The 17,154-nt window shown below is 32.4% G+C and overlaps 3 protein-coding genes across 3 annotated transcripts in view; all 3 read left to right on the top strand.

The window, feature by feature from the left end:
• Window positions 1–17,154, top strand: part of LOC126892622 (zinc finger protein OZF-like) — a 115,977-nt gene that overhangs the window by 67,844 nt on the left and 30,979 nt on the right. The window lies entirely within an intron of this gene.
• LOC126892615 (zinc finger protein 208-like) lies at window positions 4,446–8,719 on the top strand. Its single transcript, XM_050662190.1, has one exon. The coding sequence runs from the start codon at window positions 4,457–4,459 to the stop codon at window positions 7,763–7,765; it is 3,309 nt and encodes a 1,102-aa protein (XP_050518147.1). The 5' UTR covers window positions 4,446–4,456; the 3' UTR covers window positions 7,766–8,719.
• Window positions 9,950–11,384, top strand: LOC126892639 (uncharacterized). The gene is made up of 2 exons (XM_050662277.1): window positions 9,950–10,659; window positions 10,859–11,384. Exons 1-2 carry the CDS (start codon window positions 10,632–10,634, stop codon window positions 11,170–11,172), a joined length of 342 nt encoding a protein of 113 aa, XP_050518234.1. The 5' UTR covers window positions 9,950–10,631; the 3' UTR covers window positions 11,173–11,384.

Raw genomic sequence — 17,154 nt, 5'->3', positions numbered from 1 at the left:
AAATTATTTTTCTTGGATTATAAAGTAACCAATATTTTTTTCAATTTGGCGAAAAATTTAATTACGGATGAAATATAGTAAATAGTTCGTGTAAATTTGAATCGTAAATAATGCATGGAAGAGTTAATTTATTATTAGATAGGTAATCCCGTTAAAGGGGAGGCCCTTATACAAAAGTGACCTTTTTAAAGTTGTTAATACATTATTCCTTTTAACCTACACATCCTCGAAATTGTATTTTTAAACATTTTATTAATTTTATATAATAATAATTAAATTCACTTATATCAAATTTGAAATATATTTTTTTAAAGTTTGTTAATCCTAAAATTAACGGGTAAAATCACTAGTGTTTTTCAAACGTAGCAAAACGTTTAAAAATCTTACAATCGCCAGAACGCCTCATGCTGATTGTAAGATTTTCAAACTCTTTGCTACGCTTGAGCTTGACAAATCATATATATTGTGTATTAAATTGTGTATATCTTATAAACTAAATTATAGGCATAATTGGTATATTCTTAAATAAAATTAAATCTCATCGAATGGAATCGAACCGAATATAATCGAATCTATAGGAAATATTCACTTCTGTCGGCACTCCGCAAGTGCTACGCTCTATTTTTTCCATAGCACACTACTTGCCTCCACTTTGATTTCCTGAACTTCGTTTACCGGTACCAGTATCAGTTATGTTTCTAATTTATACGTTTCTTAAGATATATCGAGACAGAAAAAAGGTATCGACATGCGGTTTTCGCTATCCTGTTGCTAATTTGGTCTAATTTTGTAATACCGGATTAAAAATGCATACTTGTATTTAATATTTTCCAAAGAAAACTAAATTTCTGAAAAAAATAAAATAGCGCCTCCTAGCTGGTATATTACTTATTAGGCTGTTTAGAGATTATAACTCTTACATGGACGAAAAAGAGCTGTTTTCAACGAGACCAAGTTTGCAAAAATCGATTTAGCAGAACCGGACTTACAGCCATTTTTTCATAACAAGGTTCCCACTCACCCCCACCTCTTATTTGCAGAGGCAGATTTAAACCTGTGAAATCAAATATGCGCAAAATTTTATGAAAAATACGACGACCGTATTTCCAGTACCCTTTCATTAGGCAAATTTAGTAAAATTTTGATTTTTAAATTTTTGGTATTTAGTTACGCCCTCTGGCGGTAGACTTACAATTAAGAAAATAATTTCCAGGCTTTTCCCGAGGCAACTTTTGTTATAAAAATTTTTTTCCCAAAGCTGTAGTATAAAAGGTTCCTGAGATATGGCCGAGAGCCATTCTTATTGGGACACCCGGTACATAGTTTTGAAACACCAATTAAGTAAAGTTTATTATGTTGTTGTTTTCACCAATTTTGAAAAAATGTGAAAACATTGAATTATCCACGTCTGCCTGTCCGTCCGTCTTGTATGTCTGTTTGCAAACTCAACTCCTATGTCATTATACCAGGTAGAATGACAAATGAGGTGTCAAATGAAAGCTTATGCAAGGATGGTACTAAACGTGAGAAATTTAACCTATTCTGTCTGTCCGACCGCGAATATAATTCCTTCGTCACTATACCAGGTATAACAACAAATCAGGTGTCAAATGAAAGCTTATAATCCAAGGATGGTACTAAAGGTGAGAAATTTGACCTAGGATGTCTGTCTGTCTGACCGCGAATATAATTCTTCGTCACTATACCAGGTAGAATAACAAATAAGGTGTCAAGATGTACTAAAGGTGAGAAGTATGACATAGGCTGTCTGTAAAAATGTTTTTAAATCGAAGTTAATTTAAATCGTTATAAAAAAGTAGATAAATAGATAAATCAAACAGATGAATGATTATAATAAATTTAAAAAGAGTTTTGAAACACCAATAAAGTAAAGTTTTTTAATACAAAAAGCTCAAAAGAGGCATTTTAAATCAAATTTACCTTAAAATTGTTATGACACTTTCATTTGATAACTCATTTGTCATTCTACCTGGTATAGTGACGGAGGAGTTATATTCGCAGTCGGACGGACAGGCGGACAGACAGCTTATGTCAAATTTCTCACCTTTTAGTACCATCCTTGGATTATAACCTTTCATTAGACACCTCATTTGTCATTCTACCTGGTATAGTGACGGAGAAGTTATATTCGCGGTCAGACGAACAGGCGGACAGACAGCGTATGTCAAATTTCTCACCTTTAGTACCATCCTTGGATTATGACCTTTCATTAGACACCTCATTTGTCATTCTACCTGGTATAGTGATGGAGGAGTTATATTCGCAGTCGGACGGACAGACAGCTTATGTCAAATTTCTCACCTTTAGTACCATCCTTGCATTATAACCTTTCATTAGACACCTCATTTGTCATTCTACCTGGTTTAGTGGCGAAGGAGTTATATTTGCGATCGGGCGGACAGACAGCTTATGTCAAAGTTCTCACCTTTAGTACCATCTTTGGATTATAACCTTTCATTAGACACCTCATTTGTCATTCTACCTGGTTTAGTGACGAAAGAGTTATATTCGCGATCGGACGGACAGGCGGACAGACAGCTTATGTCAAATTTCTCACCTTTAGTACCATCCTTGGATTATAAGCTTTCATTTGACACCTCATTTGTCATTCTACCTGGTATATTGACGGAGGAGTTATATTCGCGGTCGGACGGACAGGCGGACAGACAGCCTATGTCAAATGTCTCACCTTTAGTACCATCCTTGGATTATAAGCTTTCATTTGACACCCCATTTGTCATTCTACCTAGTAAAATGACGGAGAAGTAAACGTTCTTATTCTATTATTCTTGTAGGTAGATTTAACATTGATTGAAATTATGAAAGAAATAAACAGCATGACAACACTGTGACGCACAAACATAAGATTCAGCTGTGGCTTACATAGGGTGCACTAAAATCCAAGATGTCCGAATATTCAACACTACCTTCCTACCTTCTACTCCCTTTGCAGCAAGTTCACGCCAGCGCGCTTGAGCGTAGTGAGAAACGCTCAACAGCTGTTCTCATTTACTTTTCTAATTTACTACGCGATTCAACAACATATTCCGGTGTGCATCACTTTACGATTTGACATACAAAACAGAAATTGATAAAAATAAAAGTTGACAATACTTTAAACGAGTTTTTCTCAAAACTGCTTCTTTCGAAGGCTGTAGACATTCTAACTCAAAAACTACTTGACAAACCCACCTGCAATTTTGTATATTTATATATTCTTTAGACATTCCTTGAGGTAACGCTGTCGAGATATTTTTGTTTTATGCTAATTTTTTGTTTAACAATAATAAATATGTTGATTTTCACCTTTTTTGCAAAAAAAACTCGTGGTTTTGACTTCTGAGTAATATCAAAAAGTCAAATTCGATAAAACTAAAAAAACTCGACAGAGTTGCCTCGAGAAACTCAAGCTAATAAAATCTTTTTGAATTTTTTGTTTAAAATGATTCAATGATGAGTTCTGATGTCAACCGCAAAATCCATTGTTTTTTGAGGTGTCTTTAAAAATTTGCCACCGTTGGCTTATTTTTCAATATTTTTCCTTGAATTTTTTCTTGAATAATCTATGAATTGTACTGAATATGCCTATTTAATTTAAAAATATAATGATTCTACCATAAAAAAAGAATGTGTGTGTACTTTGTACGCACGTAAGATGTTATTCTTCTATTATATAATTTTAACAAAGTAAATATACTTAACAGGTTATTTGTATTCCATTTAAATATTAAACTAACTTTCTTATCTACCACTTTTAAAAAATTTTTATTAAAACAACCAAAAATAAAAAAAAAATGAATCGTCAAGGATTGGAACCTGGGACCTTTGGATCTCTGACCGAACGCTCAACAACTAGACCACTGAGTCTCCTGTAATTGACACGTAAGTTTCGGATATAATTACACAACACGTTGACAAATAGATTGAGTGGTATCGTGATAAAAATGTTATACCTATATATGTTATTATCTTATTGCAGAAGAAGAGAAATTCAAAGACACAAAAATTATAATAAATAATACATTTACTAAAAACAATAATATATTCTTATAAAGACTTATTTGCGCTGATACAGATACTATCTTGAAAGATTAGAAACGAACTACATACTGTCTGTTTGCGCATGCGCGTATATTTATGAAAAATTTTACTCTCAATCGCGCCTAAAGAAGAATAACTTCAAAAATTGTGCTTGAAATATTGATTTCAACCCCTACGGCCCCGCTTAAGGATAGTTGTGACACAATTTTGATAGGCAACCCATGCTAGAAGTATTCGTCTGTGTATAACATTTAAAAAAAATGTTTCATCCGGAAAGCAGATGGGTGAAGGTCGACCTATATTCGGACCCCATACTGTTTGTTTTTCATTTTTATTTAATTAAATTATTCTGGTTTAACAGATTATTATAATTTTAGGTCTCTCTGGAAAAGATATGAAAACTTATGCCAGTAGCCTCTTAACAAATGATGATAGAAGTGACAGTAATTTGAACCCATGTATAACTTCCCCTACCAATGTTAACGCTGGAGGACAACGTTTTATATGTATCATTTGCAAGAAACCATTATCAAACAATTATGGTTTAAAACTACATATGAGGATACACACTGGGGATAAACCATTTGCATGTGAAATTTGCGCCAAACAGTTTTCAAGAAAGGATAAGTTAAAAATTCATATGACAGTGCATACTGGCGAAAAAGAAAAACCATTTGAATGTGAAATTTGCACCAAACAGTTTTCAACACAGGTTAATTTAAAATCACATATAATAGTGCATACTGGTGAAAAACCATTTAAATGTGAAATTTGCACAAAACAGTTTTTAACAAAGGGTAATTTAAAATCACATATAATAGTGCATACTGGTGAAAAACCATTTGAATGTGGAATTTGCACCAAACAGTTTTCAACAAAGGCATGTTTATTAACACATATGAAGTTGCATACCGGTGAAAAACCATTTGCATGTGAAATTTGCACCAAACAGTTTTCCAGAAAGGATAAGTTAAAAATTCATATGACAGTGCATACTGGCGAAAAAGAAAAACCATTTGAATGTGAAATTTGCACCAAACAGTTTTCAACAAAGGGTAATTTAAAAGTACATATGACAGTTCATACGGGTGAAAAACCATTTAAATGTGGAATTTGCACCAAACAGTTTTCAACACAGGTTAATTTAAAATCACATATAATAGTGCATACTGGTGAAAAACCATTTAAATGTGAAATTTGCACCAAACAGTTTTCAACAAAGAGTAATTTAAAATCACATAATATAGTGCATACTGGTGAAAAACCATTTGAATGTGGAATTTGCACCAAACAGTTTTCAACAAAGGCATCTTTATTAACACATATGAAGTTGCATACCGGTGAAAAACCATTTGCATGTGAAATTTGCACCAAACAGTTTTCCAGAAAGGATAAGTTAAAAATTCATATGACAGTGCATACTGAGGAAAAAGGAAAACCATTTGAATGTGAAATTTGCACCAAAAAGTTTTCAACAAAGGGTAATTTAAAAGTACATATGGCAGTTCATACGAGTGAAAAACCATTTAAATGTGAAATTTGCACCAAACAGTTTTCAACAAAGGGTAATTTAAAATCACATATAATAGTGCATATTGGTGAAAAACCATTTAAATGTGAAATTTGCACCAAACAGTTTTCAACAAAGGGTAATTTAAAATCACATATAATAGTGCATACTGGTGAAAAACCATCTGAATGTGGAATGTGCACCAAACAGTTTTCAACAAAGACATGTTTAACAACACATATGAAGTTGGATACCGGTGAAAAACCATTTGAATGTGGAATTTGCACCAAACAGTTTTCAACAAAGACAACTTTATCAACACATATGAAGTTGCATACCGGTGAAAAACCATTTGAATGTAAAATTTGTACCAAACAGTTTGCAACAAAAGGTCTTTTAAAATCGCATACGAGAATGCATACTGGAGAAAAACCATTTGAATGTGAAATTTGCACCAAACGGTTTTCAATAAAGGGTGGTTTAAAAGCACATATGAGAGTGCATACTGGTGAAAAACCATTTGAATGTGGAATTTGCACCAAACAATTTTCAACAAAAACAAGTTTAACAATACATATTATGAAAGTGCATACTGGTGAAAATCCATTTGGATGTGAAATTTGCGGAAAAAAGTTTTTAACGGAGAGTAGATTAAAAGTACATCTGATAGTGCATAGCGGTGAAAAACCATTCGAATGCGGAATATGCACCAAACGGTTTTCAAGTAAATCGCATTTAAAATCGCATATGATAGTGCATACGGGTGAAACACCATATAGATGTAAAATATGTAGCAAACCGTTTCCCACAAAATGTAATTTAAAACGACATATGACAGTGCATATTAAAGTAAAACCATTTGGATGTGCAATATGCAGCAAACAATTTTCAATAAAGGATAGTTTAAAAAAACATATGACAGTGCATATTGATAAAAACCCATTTCAATGTGAGATTTGCACCAAACAGTTTTCATCAAAGAGTTATTTAACATTACATATGAAATTGCATACTGATGAAAAATCATTTGAATGTGAAATTTGCACCAAACAGTTTTCAACAAAACAAGTTTTAAAATTTCATATGAGAGTGCATACTGGTGAAAAACCATTTGAATGTGAAATTTGCGCCAAGGAGTATTCAACGGAACAACTTTTAAAATCGCATAAGAGAGTGCATACTGGTGAAAAACCATTTAAATGTGAAATTTGCGCCAAACAGTTTTCATCAAAGAGTTATTTAACGTCACATATGAAAGTGCATACTGATGAAAAAGCATTTGAATGTGACATTTGCACCAAACAGTGTACATCAAAGACTAATTTAACATTACATATGAAATTGCATACTGATGAAAAAACATTTGAATGTGAAATTTGCAACAAACAGTTTTCAATGAAATTATATTTAAAATCGCACATGAGAGTGCATGAAAAACCATTTCGGTGTGAAATTTGCACCAAACAATTTTCAACGAAACCACTTTTAAAAACACATATTATGAGAGTGCATACTGGTGAAAAACCATTTGAATGTGAAATTTGCACCAAACAGTTTTTAATTAAACCACTTTTAAAAATGCATATGAGAGTGCATACTGGTGAAAAACCATTTAAATGTGAAATTTGCGCCAAAAAATTTTCAACAAGGAATAATTTAAAAGCACATTTGGCAGTGCATTCTGGTGAAAAAGAATTTAAATGTGAAATTTGCAGCAAACAATTTTCAACGAAACAAACTTTAAATACGCATATGAGAGTGCATACGGGTGAGAGACCATTTGAATGTGAAATTTGCAACAAACAGTTTTCATCAAAGAATAATTTAATAGGACATATATTAGTGCATTCTGGTGAAAAACCATTTAAATGTGAAATTTGCGCCAAAAAATTTTCAACAAAGAATAATTTAAAAGCACATATGGCAGTGCATTCTGGTGAAAAAGAATTTAAATGTGAAATTTGCAACAAACAATTTTCAACGAAACAAAATTTAAATACGCATATGAGAGTGCATACGGGTGAGAGACCATTTGAATGTGAAATTTGCAACAAACAGTTTTCATCAAAGAGTAATTTAATAGGACATATATTAGTGCATTCTGGTGAAAAACCATTTAAATGTGAAATCTGCACCAAACAATTTTTAAGAAAGAGGTATTTAAAACGACACATGAGAGTGCATACTGGTTAAAAACTATTTAAATGTGAAATTTGCACAAAACAGTTCTTACTAAAAGGAAATTTAACAATGCATATGAACGTACATACTGGCGAAAAACGATTTAAATGTACATGGAACAGTTTTCAGCAAATATTAATGTAAAACGACATGTTAGGACAGTGCATACTAATGAAAAACCATTTATAGATGATCCCAAACCCTTTTTTCAGTGCGTCACAGATTATCGAATTCTCTCTAACGCATTACGCCAATTACACACACATCGTTTTTTAACGGGCGATTTTTATCGTGAAACGTACCAAATTCCAATAGTGAACCATATGCGGAATAGCACATTTCACACACGCCACCGCTGAATCAGTGACGATAAATATCGTTCAGCAGCCGGTCACTGCCACGGTATTCGCCGGCACTAGTGGCTTACTTGACTCAATATAGCCTTACACACGCATAAGCTCTATTCGCGCTGGACATCCTGAACGTACCCAGAGGGAGAATACCTGCGCATTGCAAAACTGAGCGTTCGCGGAGGTCGAATATTTCCCTCGTGAACACCCTCCGGATTTTAATTCGGTGTTCGCACAGTACAGAAAAAAGACCGTAAACGTGTCCGGGATACCTTCTCAACGTTCGAGGATTTTGTTTCGGATTTTAAGTTCGCACAGACTCACAAAATATTTCGGAAGAATTTCTTAGCATTATGTTCTTATTCCGTCCAATTCTTAACCTAAAATATTGTTACACAACTTGTAGATGTAGATTCTGGTTTTTAAAGTTTTGAAATTATGTAAAGTGTTGTATTAGTATGGTATAACTAGATCCAAACCCAGACATCCAAAGTGAAAGTTATCCTCCAACACCAAATTGTTCTATATGGTCCACATAATGTTCAGAAAAAAGTCACACCATTGTGAGCGTCGGGTTTGGGGGAGAGGGGGGAGAAATTGGTAAATTCGTAGTTTTTTAAGTTTTTCGTCAATATTTCTAAAACTATGTGGTTTAGCATGAACAACCTTCTATACAAAAATGTTCTACATTAAATTTGAAACAAAAAAGATCCTATGCATAATCCTTCTAAAATGAACGGTTCCAAAGTTCCGGAGGTAGTATAGTATAATTAACTATTTTCTATGGGAAATAAGCCACAATTTTACTAAAAAAATGAATTTATTAACGTTTCGAAGCCCAAATCGGGTTTCGTTGTCAAAATACAAAATACCTACTACTAAAATAAACAAAATGTAAAAAAATTCTAGTAATTTATTTAATCTGACTCATTTATATTGGCAATTCAGACGTATATTATACATTTTAAAGTAGAAGACTTTAAAATGATATCGCCAATATTTATGAGTTGCGTTCCTGGGACGACTTTACTAAAAGATAGTTCATTCGATTACATGAAATCAATCCCAACTCAAGAATATCCTTGATTATTATATATACTAATAATAACATTAAACGTTAGAATAAGTGAACATCAGTCTTATATTAAAAATAGAGAATTTGATAGATCTCAAATATGTCAACACGCATGGGATAATGAACATAGAGTTCAGTGGAGAGATTCAAGTATAGTCCTGAAAGAATCAGATAGTAAAAAGAGAAAAATCAAAGAAGCGGCTCTAATTATGCTAAATGAAACCAATTGTGTCGCAAATTCCTCGGTAGAATGCAGCAGGATGTGGTTACCCATACTGAAAGAGGAAGTCAATAGAAAGAAAATACCACGATTAGTAAGTTAATAACATATCGATTTAGTACAAATTTTATATTTTAGTATTACTTATTGTATATCTATGTATTATTAATATTATTTATAATTTAAACATTAAAATCAGAATTTGGTATTAATATTTTGAAGGTAAATTACATATAAGACCAAATACTTACGATGTCGGGATAGTATCACGAGGTTTTTTCCTGGGTTTCCCTCATGATTTACTATGGTATCTCTAACGCGAGAATTTTACTGTCGTCGTTGCATTTGGTTGTCTTTTTAAAGACAGATCACATGCTATGATTTTTTTGCGACGGATATTCTTGAGTTGGGATTGATTTCATGTAATCGAATGAACTATCTTTTAGTAAAGTCGTCCCAGGAACGCAACTCATAAATATTGGCGATATCATTTTACAGTCTTCTACTTTAAAATGTATAATATACGTCTGAATTGCCAATATAAATGAGTCAGATTAAATAAATTATTATAGCCACTTTACACGATGCAACTAATTGCGCAATTAATTGCACAATTTATTGCAGCAATAGAAATTGCATCGTGTCATACGCGAATTGCACAGAAAAGCTGCAACTTCTTGCAGCAATTTCTTGCTGCAAGAAGTTGCAGCTAAATAGAACATGTCCTATTTTTCATGCAATTTTTTCTGCAATTTGGTTATATTTTTAGTAACTTTTAAGGCTACACTGTTTGTTTTGACATTCTGTCATCCTAAATTTCAAACTAAACAATTTTTGACAAAACTAGAGGAACTTTTTTTACCAATTTCACGCTTCACAGATAACATTATTCTGGTGGATAACTTTAATTATGCAACATAGGGATTAAAGAAACTATATTCTATTTTTATTTCTTTTGTATTTAACAACTTGCTTCCTTTTGTAAATGAATAATGTATCATAGGTATACTTGCATTAGGTATGAATTTATTTCGTTATACATAATACACCCTTTCAGCACGTAGCCACACGATTGTGTGGGTTTGTTTTGAAACGATATAAAACTGCTTAATCGTAAAATCTAGCGTTCATTACGAACGACGATGGTCGTGTAGGTTTAGTATTGTGCTTTGCGCTACCCGACGCGATTGTTAAGTTTATTTTGTTTCGACAGTCACAGCTTGTCTTGCAAAAATGGCGGGTCGTCATTTCCGTAAGAAATGTAAGTAGGTTTTTTTTATTAAAAAATGTCAATAATAAAATGTAAATGCATGTAGACTACTAACACATGTCTGTAGAAAACACCTATACATACATATTTTAAAAAATGAATATTAATGACCTTAGAATATACAATTACATTACTACTAACACGATTGTGTGGGTTGGGTGATCGTTATTGAATTTCTCTTTTTTTGAAGATTTTGACTTTAACAAACCAGAAGATGTCGAGGCATTAATGAACATTATAAATTATGATTCAGAACTAGAAGGCCTTAGTGATGACTCAGATTCTGATCTGACGTGGTGGAAGGAGCTAAATAGCCTTCCCAAAAGCCTCGGAGACAGTGATTTCTCGGATTCTGACCAAGAAGAAGATACTCGTGAGAATTCCCTAATTCCAAACAAAAACCCGCCTTTTCAAAATGACACTGAGGTTCCTGGTCCTTCCGGTATAAGTGCAGCTCCCGTATTAGATCAACCACAAACTACTGAAGACCTTATTCAGCCTTAACTACAGCCAGATTTTGCAGAAGATCGGGTTGTAAAAGCAGAACCCGTGTTCGATGTCTTAAGTGCAATGTTTATCTATGTCTCACCAAAGACCAGAACTGTTTTTTGAAATTCCATACAAAATAATAATGTGTTGTAATGTATTAGATTTTTATACCATTTGCTTAAAATAAAACCCAGCCTACACAATTGTGTGGGTATGTTATTTCTAGACACCCTGTATAAATAATTATTTTATTATTTTTCCTGTATTACTTTACACATAAGAACATAGAGTACAAAGTTTCGAAATATTTGTTGAACATTTTTTGTTGCCGTGCTGAAAGGGATAATACATATTATAATTTTCTTAAATTATAATCTAACATTTTTAATCTAATATATCTGATAACTCTACTCAAAAAATACATTTTTAATTTATAAAAACAACATAACCTAAAATTTATGGTATGTCAAAGTTTCTGTCCATTTCATATCAGTTTATGCAATTACTTGCACCGTGTAATCACTTTATTGCAGAAAGCTAGTTGCAACTTATTGCAGAAGTTCTTGCTGCAAGAACTTGTGCAATAAATTTCGCAATTACTTGCATCGTGTAAAGTGGCTATTAGAAGATTTTTTTTACTTAGCAACAACATTTTGTTTATTTTAGTAGTATTTTGACAACGAAACCCGATTTGGGCTTCGAAACGTTAATAAATTCATTTTTTTAGTAAAATTGTGGCCTATTTAACATAGAAAATAGTTAATTATAAAAATGCCACAAGGAAATAGCTTCAGAACAATAGTATAGTATAATTGGTCCAAAAAAGGCCTAACCCAGACATTAAAAGTAAAAGTTTTCCTCCAACACCAAATTGATCTGTATGGTCCACATATTGTTTGAGCGTCCGGTTTGGGCGGGGGGGAGGTGGGGGAGAAATCGGTAAATTAGTAGTTTTTTTTTTTAATGTTTTTCGTCAATATTTCTAAAAATATGCTTTAGCGTAAATAATGTTCTATACAAAAATGTTATACATCAAATTTAAAATAAAAAAGGTCCTATACATAATTGTTACACAAAATCAACGATTCCAGAGTTACGGAGGGTGAAAAGTGGAGGTTTTCGATACTTGTTATATTTTTTGGGCAATTTATAATATTTTTACTGATTGAAAGAAATTGTCTAACAGGATTTGCTATTTCAGTGGCCGATGGTATCTTAGTGATAAGCCCATGAAGTAACGTCAACCTCACCATTCAAAATCATCAACAATTGCCCAAAAAATATAAAAAGTATCGAAAACCTCCACATTTTACCCTCCGTAACTCTGGAATCGTTGATTTTATAACAATTATGGATAGGACCATTTTTGTTTTAAATTTTATGTAGAACGTTTTTGTATAGAACATTGTTTACGCTTAAACATAGTTTTATAAATATTGACGAAAAACGTAAAGAAACTACTAATTTACCGACTTCTCCCCCCAAACCGGACGCTCAAAATGGTGTAACTTTTTACAGAACAATATGTGGACCATATAGAACAATTTGGTGTTGGAGGAAAACTTTTACTTTGGATGTCTGGGTTAGGCCTTTTTTTGGACCAATTATACTATACTACCTCCGTAACTTTGGAACCGTTCATTTTAGAAGGATTATGTATAGGGCCTTTTATATTTCAAATTTAATGTAGAACATTTTTGTATTGAAGGTTGTTCATGCTAAACCTCATAGTTTTAGAAATATTGACGAAAAACTTAAAAAACTACAAATTTACCGACTTCTCCCCCTCTCCCCCCCCCCCAAACCCGACGCTCAAAAAGGTGTGACTTTTTTCTGAACATTATATGGACCATGTAGAACAATTTGGTGTTGGAGGATAACTTTCACTTTGGATGTCTGGGTTATGTCATTTTTTGAATCAATTCTATCATACTTCATACTATATCATTTAAATATTCTTCAAACAAATTTTAATATTGTATGTATTAAAACTTTTTTAGTAGTTTTTGTCAATGTTTTCCATTTAGTATGTTTATAAATAAGTAGGTATTGACCATTCCAGGTCACGTGACTTTCGACATCGTTGCTGAGGGGCAAAAATTGTGTTTTTGGTGTTATTTTTGCTATTTTCTCGCCTTATTATAAAAAAAGAATGTGTGTGTACTTTGTACGCACGTAAGAAGTTATACTTCTAAATATGATTTCAATGAAATAAATATACTTTCGGGCAGTTTATTTGTATTTTATTTAAATATTAAATTAATTTTTACTTACTACTTTCCAAAAAATTTTATTAAAACAATACCAAAAATTAAAAAAAGTTTAGAAAACACTAGGATTCGAACCGGGGTCCTCTTAATCTCCAGTCCAACGCTCTACCACTGAGCTATACCCTTTTGTTTATTCGGGCTACAAGATTTCTCAGACATAGTGACAAACAGACGAAATGTTATATTTATATTATATATGTATATATATATATATAAAAAAAAAAAACAAAATATGCACAAGGTGGAATGCAACCATAGACACGTGTTTCTGACTTATTAGTCGTCATCAGTATGATATAGCTAAACAGGAGCAATGCAACCAATTTGTGGCTATAATGTTAGAAGATTCATGCATATTCAATTCAAGCATTCCTTGCCTCAGGTAGCTGTAGCTTCCTCCGTGGATTTGTTAGTTGTTGCTCTCGAATCCTGAGGGTCTTCTAACATTATAGCCACAAATTGGTTGCATTGCTCCTGTTTAGCTATATCATACTGATGACGACTAATAAGTCAGAAACACGTGTCTATGGTTGCATTCCACCTTGTGCATATTTTGTTTTTCATACTTATTGCGAGCCATGCCGATATTTATTAACTCGCGCTAACCTCTCCTTGTTTGATTATATATATTATATATTATAACCAATTATAAAATACTTTAAATTTAAATTGTTTAAATATTACTTTTTATCTTATTCCCGAGGTAGAAAAGTCCAAATACACAAAAATTATAATAATAGTTACCTATTTATGATATAAATGTTAAAAGAACAATTTTAAGGCACGTATGTGAAAGTTTCGTGTGAAAGATTCGCTTCGCTCATTCTGCAATTCACCCGTGTTGAGCTGCCCCCCCCCCACTTACAAAAATTAAAAAACTAATAGTCCTGATTTATGAGCTATTTATGAGCTCTCATATTCCGCAAACTAAAAATTTTGAGCTCGTTCCACTGAGCAGGAATTTAATACTTTTGGGCTGAGTCAGCCCCCCCCCACTACTTAAAAATAGGAATATTGAATCGGTTTTTGCGACAGAATTAAGAGCTATTTATGAGCTCTTGAAATTATATAGTTTCGATTTTTGAGCTCATCCCCTTCACCCCCAAACAACCCTTTAATTGATTTAACTTAAGAGAAAAATGCTGAGAAAATATATCGTATTTCGGATTTAATTCCTATAGCGTATATACTCTAAGAATAAACTATTAAATCACGTGCATTTCAATTATTGAGCTACAACCCCTTCGCAAGAAAACCACTCTATCTTCCCGGCTTAAGAGAAAGTTGTACTTAAAATGCATTAAATTAATTATTTGGCGACTACATTCATTTAATAAGTTATAAGCTTTCAAATTACGCGCATTTAAATCAGTAAATTGCAATTTATATTATATAGTGCAGTCACTGAAAGTAAAAAATCAACGATTATCTTCAATTTCGGTGAACCTTCATCGATTTTTACGAAAATTGGTCAGTGGTTAGAGGATACCTCAAGAAACAAAGGTGACATGGTACCACCTTGCGCCTTTACCCTGAGGGTGGATACTGGGGGTGGATATCCTGGGGGTGAAAAATTATTTTATAAAAAAATAACTGCACAAATCTATAAAAGAACAAATTATAAGCAAAATGTATTATATAAAGTTATTAAAATAAGTCAATACTTATTAAGTTATTAAAGATCAAAAATTTTAATTATTCGTGAAAAAAATGCATGTTTTGAAGCGGTTTTTCGTAAATCACTGAAAAACTGTAAGTTTTTACAAAAAAGTTATTAGTAGTTTTATTCGTATAGCTTATATTCTAAGAATAAACTCTTAAATCACGCGCCTTTCGATTATTGAGCTACAACCCCTTCGCAAGAAAACCATACCATATTCCCGGCTTAAGAGAGAGTTGTACTTAAAATAATTTAAATAAATTATTTGTCGACTAGATATCGTTTAATAATTTATGGGCCAACAAAATATACGCATCTCAATTATTGAATTGCCATTTTTTTCTATAGTGCAGTCACTGAAGGTAAAAATCAACTATGACCTTCGATTTCGGTAAATCTGCATTCATTTTCACGAAAATTTGAATAAAAAAATTGAATGAAAGTGCTCATTTTTGATAGGTATTTCTAAGTACTTTGACAAGTATTTAGTACCTAAGTGTTATAAAATGCATATCTTTCCCGTTATTTAAGCTTGAATCCTTAGATTTGAAAAGTCGCAGAAAAAATTATACATTTAATTACCAATAACTTTAAATTAACATTAAAGGGTTTTTCAAGTAATCAATTTATTATATTTTTTATTAGCTTCAATTTTAGTGATGAACACTTTTTTGTAAAAACTTACAATTTTTGAGTTATTTATGAAAAATCGCTTTAAAGCATGCATGCATTTTCTTTCACAAAAATTAAAATATTTGATCTTTAATAACTCAAAAAGTATTGATTTATTTTAATCACATTATATAACAAATTTTGCTTACAATTTGTCCCTCTCTCGATTTGTGGGGTTATTTTTAATAAAGTAATTTTCACCCCCGAGAAGGGGTGACATATACCCCAGGTTAAAACCCCAAGTTGTTATTGTTAATTCGTGAAAATGAATGGAGATTTACCGAAATCGAAGGTCATAGTTGATTTTTACCTTCAGTGACTGCACTATAGAAAGAAAATGGCAATTCAATAATTGAGATGCGTATATTTTGCAAGCTCATAAATTATTAAACGATATGTAGTCGCCAAATAATTAATTTAAATTATTTTAAGTACAACTCTCTCTTAAGCCGGGAATATGGGATGGTTTTCTTGCGAAGGGGTTGTAGCTCTATAATCGAAAGGCGCGTGATTTAAGAGTTTATTCTTAGAATATAAGCTATACGAATTAAACTACTATTAACTTTTTTGTAAAAACTTGCAGTTTTTCAGTGATTTACGAAACCGCTTCATAACATGAATTTTTTTCACGAATAATTAAAACCTTTGATCTTTAATAACTTAAAAAGTATTGACTTATTTTATTAACTTTAAATAATAAATTTTGCTTTTAATTTGTTCTTTTATTGATTTGTGCAGTTATTTTTAATAAAATAATTTTCACCCCCGAGAGGGGGCGGTATCCACCCTCAGGGTAAAGGCGCAAGGTGGTACCATGTCACCTTTGTTTCTTGACGTATCCTCTAACCACTGACCAATTTTCGTGAAAATCGATGAAGGTTCACCGAAATTGAAGGTAATCGTTGATTTTTACCTTCAGTGACTGCACTATACAAAATAAATTGAAATTTTCTGATCTAAACGCGCGTAATTTGGAAGCTTATAAATAATTCAATGATATGTAGTCGCCAAATAATTAGTTTAATGCATTTTAAGTACAACTTTCTCTTAAGCCGGGAAGATAGGGTGGTTTTCTTGCGAAGGGGTTGTAGCTCAATAATCGAAATGCACGTGATTTAATAGTTTATTCTTAGAGTATATAAGTTATAGGAATTATATCCGCAATACTATATATTTTAGGTTTTCTCAGCATTTTTCTCTTAAGTTAAATCAATTAAAGGGTTGTTTGGTGGTGAAGAGGATGAGCTCAAAAATCGAAACTATATAATTTCAAGAGCTCATAAATAGCTCGTAATTCTGCCGCAAAAACCGATTCAATATTCCTATTTTTAAGTGGTGGGGGGGTTGAGTCAGCCCCCCCCCCCACTAAAGTATCAAATTCCTGCTCAGTGGAAC

The sequence above is a fragment of the Diabrotica virgifera genome, chromosome 9, assembly GCF_917563875.1.
Source record: "Diabrotica virgifera virgifera chromosome 9, PGI_DIABVI_V3a".
NCBI classification, from domain to species: domain Eukaryota; kingdom Metazoa; phylum Arthropoda; class Insecta; order Coleoptera; family Chrysomelidae; genus Diabrotica; species Diabrotica virgifera.
Note: the sequence above shows the minus strand (reverse complement) of the source record. Positions and strands in the feature narration are given on the sequence as shown.

Coding starts and splice junctions, on each gene's coding strand:
- LOC126892615 (XM_050662190.1), top strand. CDS start 4,457: ATGAAAACTTATGCCAGTAGCCTCTTAACAAATGATGATAGAAGTGAC.
- LOC126892639 (XM_050662277.1), top strand. CDS start 10,632: ATGGCGGGTCGTCATTTCCGTAAGAAAT. Junction 10,660..10,858: donor TCGTCATTTCCGTAAGAAAT/GTAAGTAGGTTT, acceptor CTTTTTTTGAAG/ATTTTGACTTTAACAAACCA.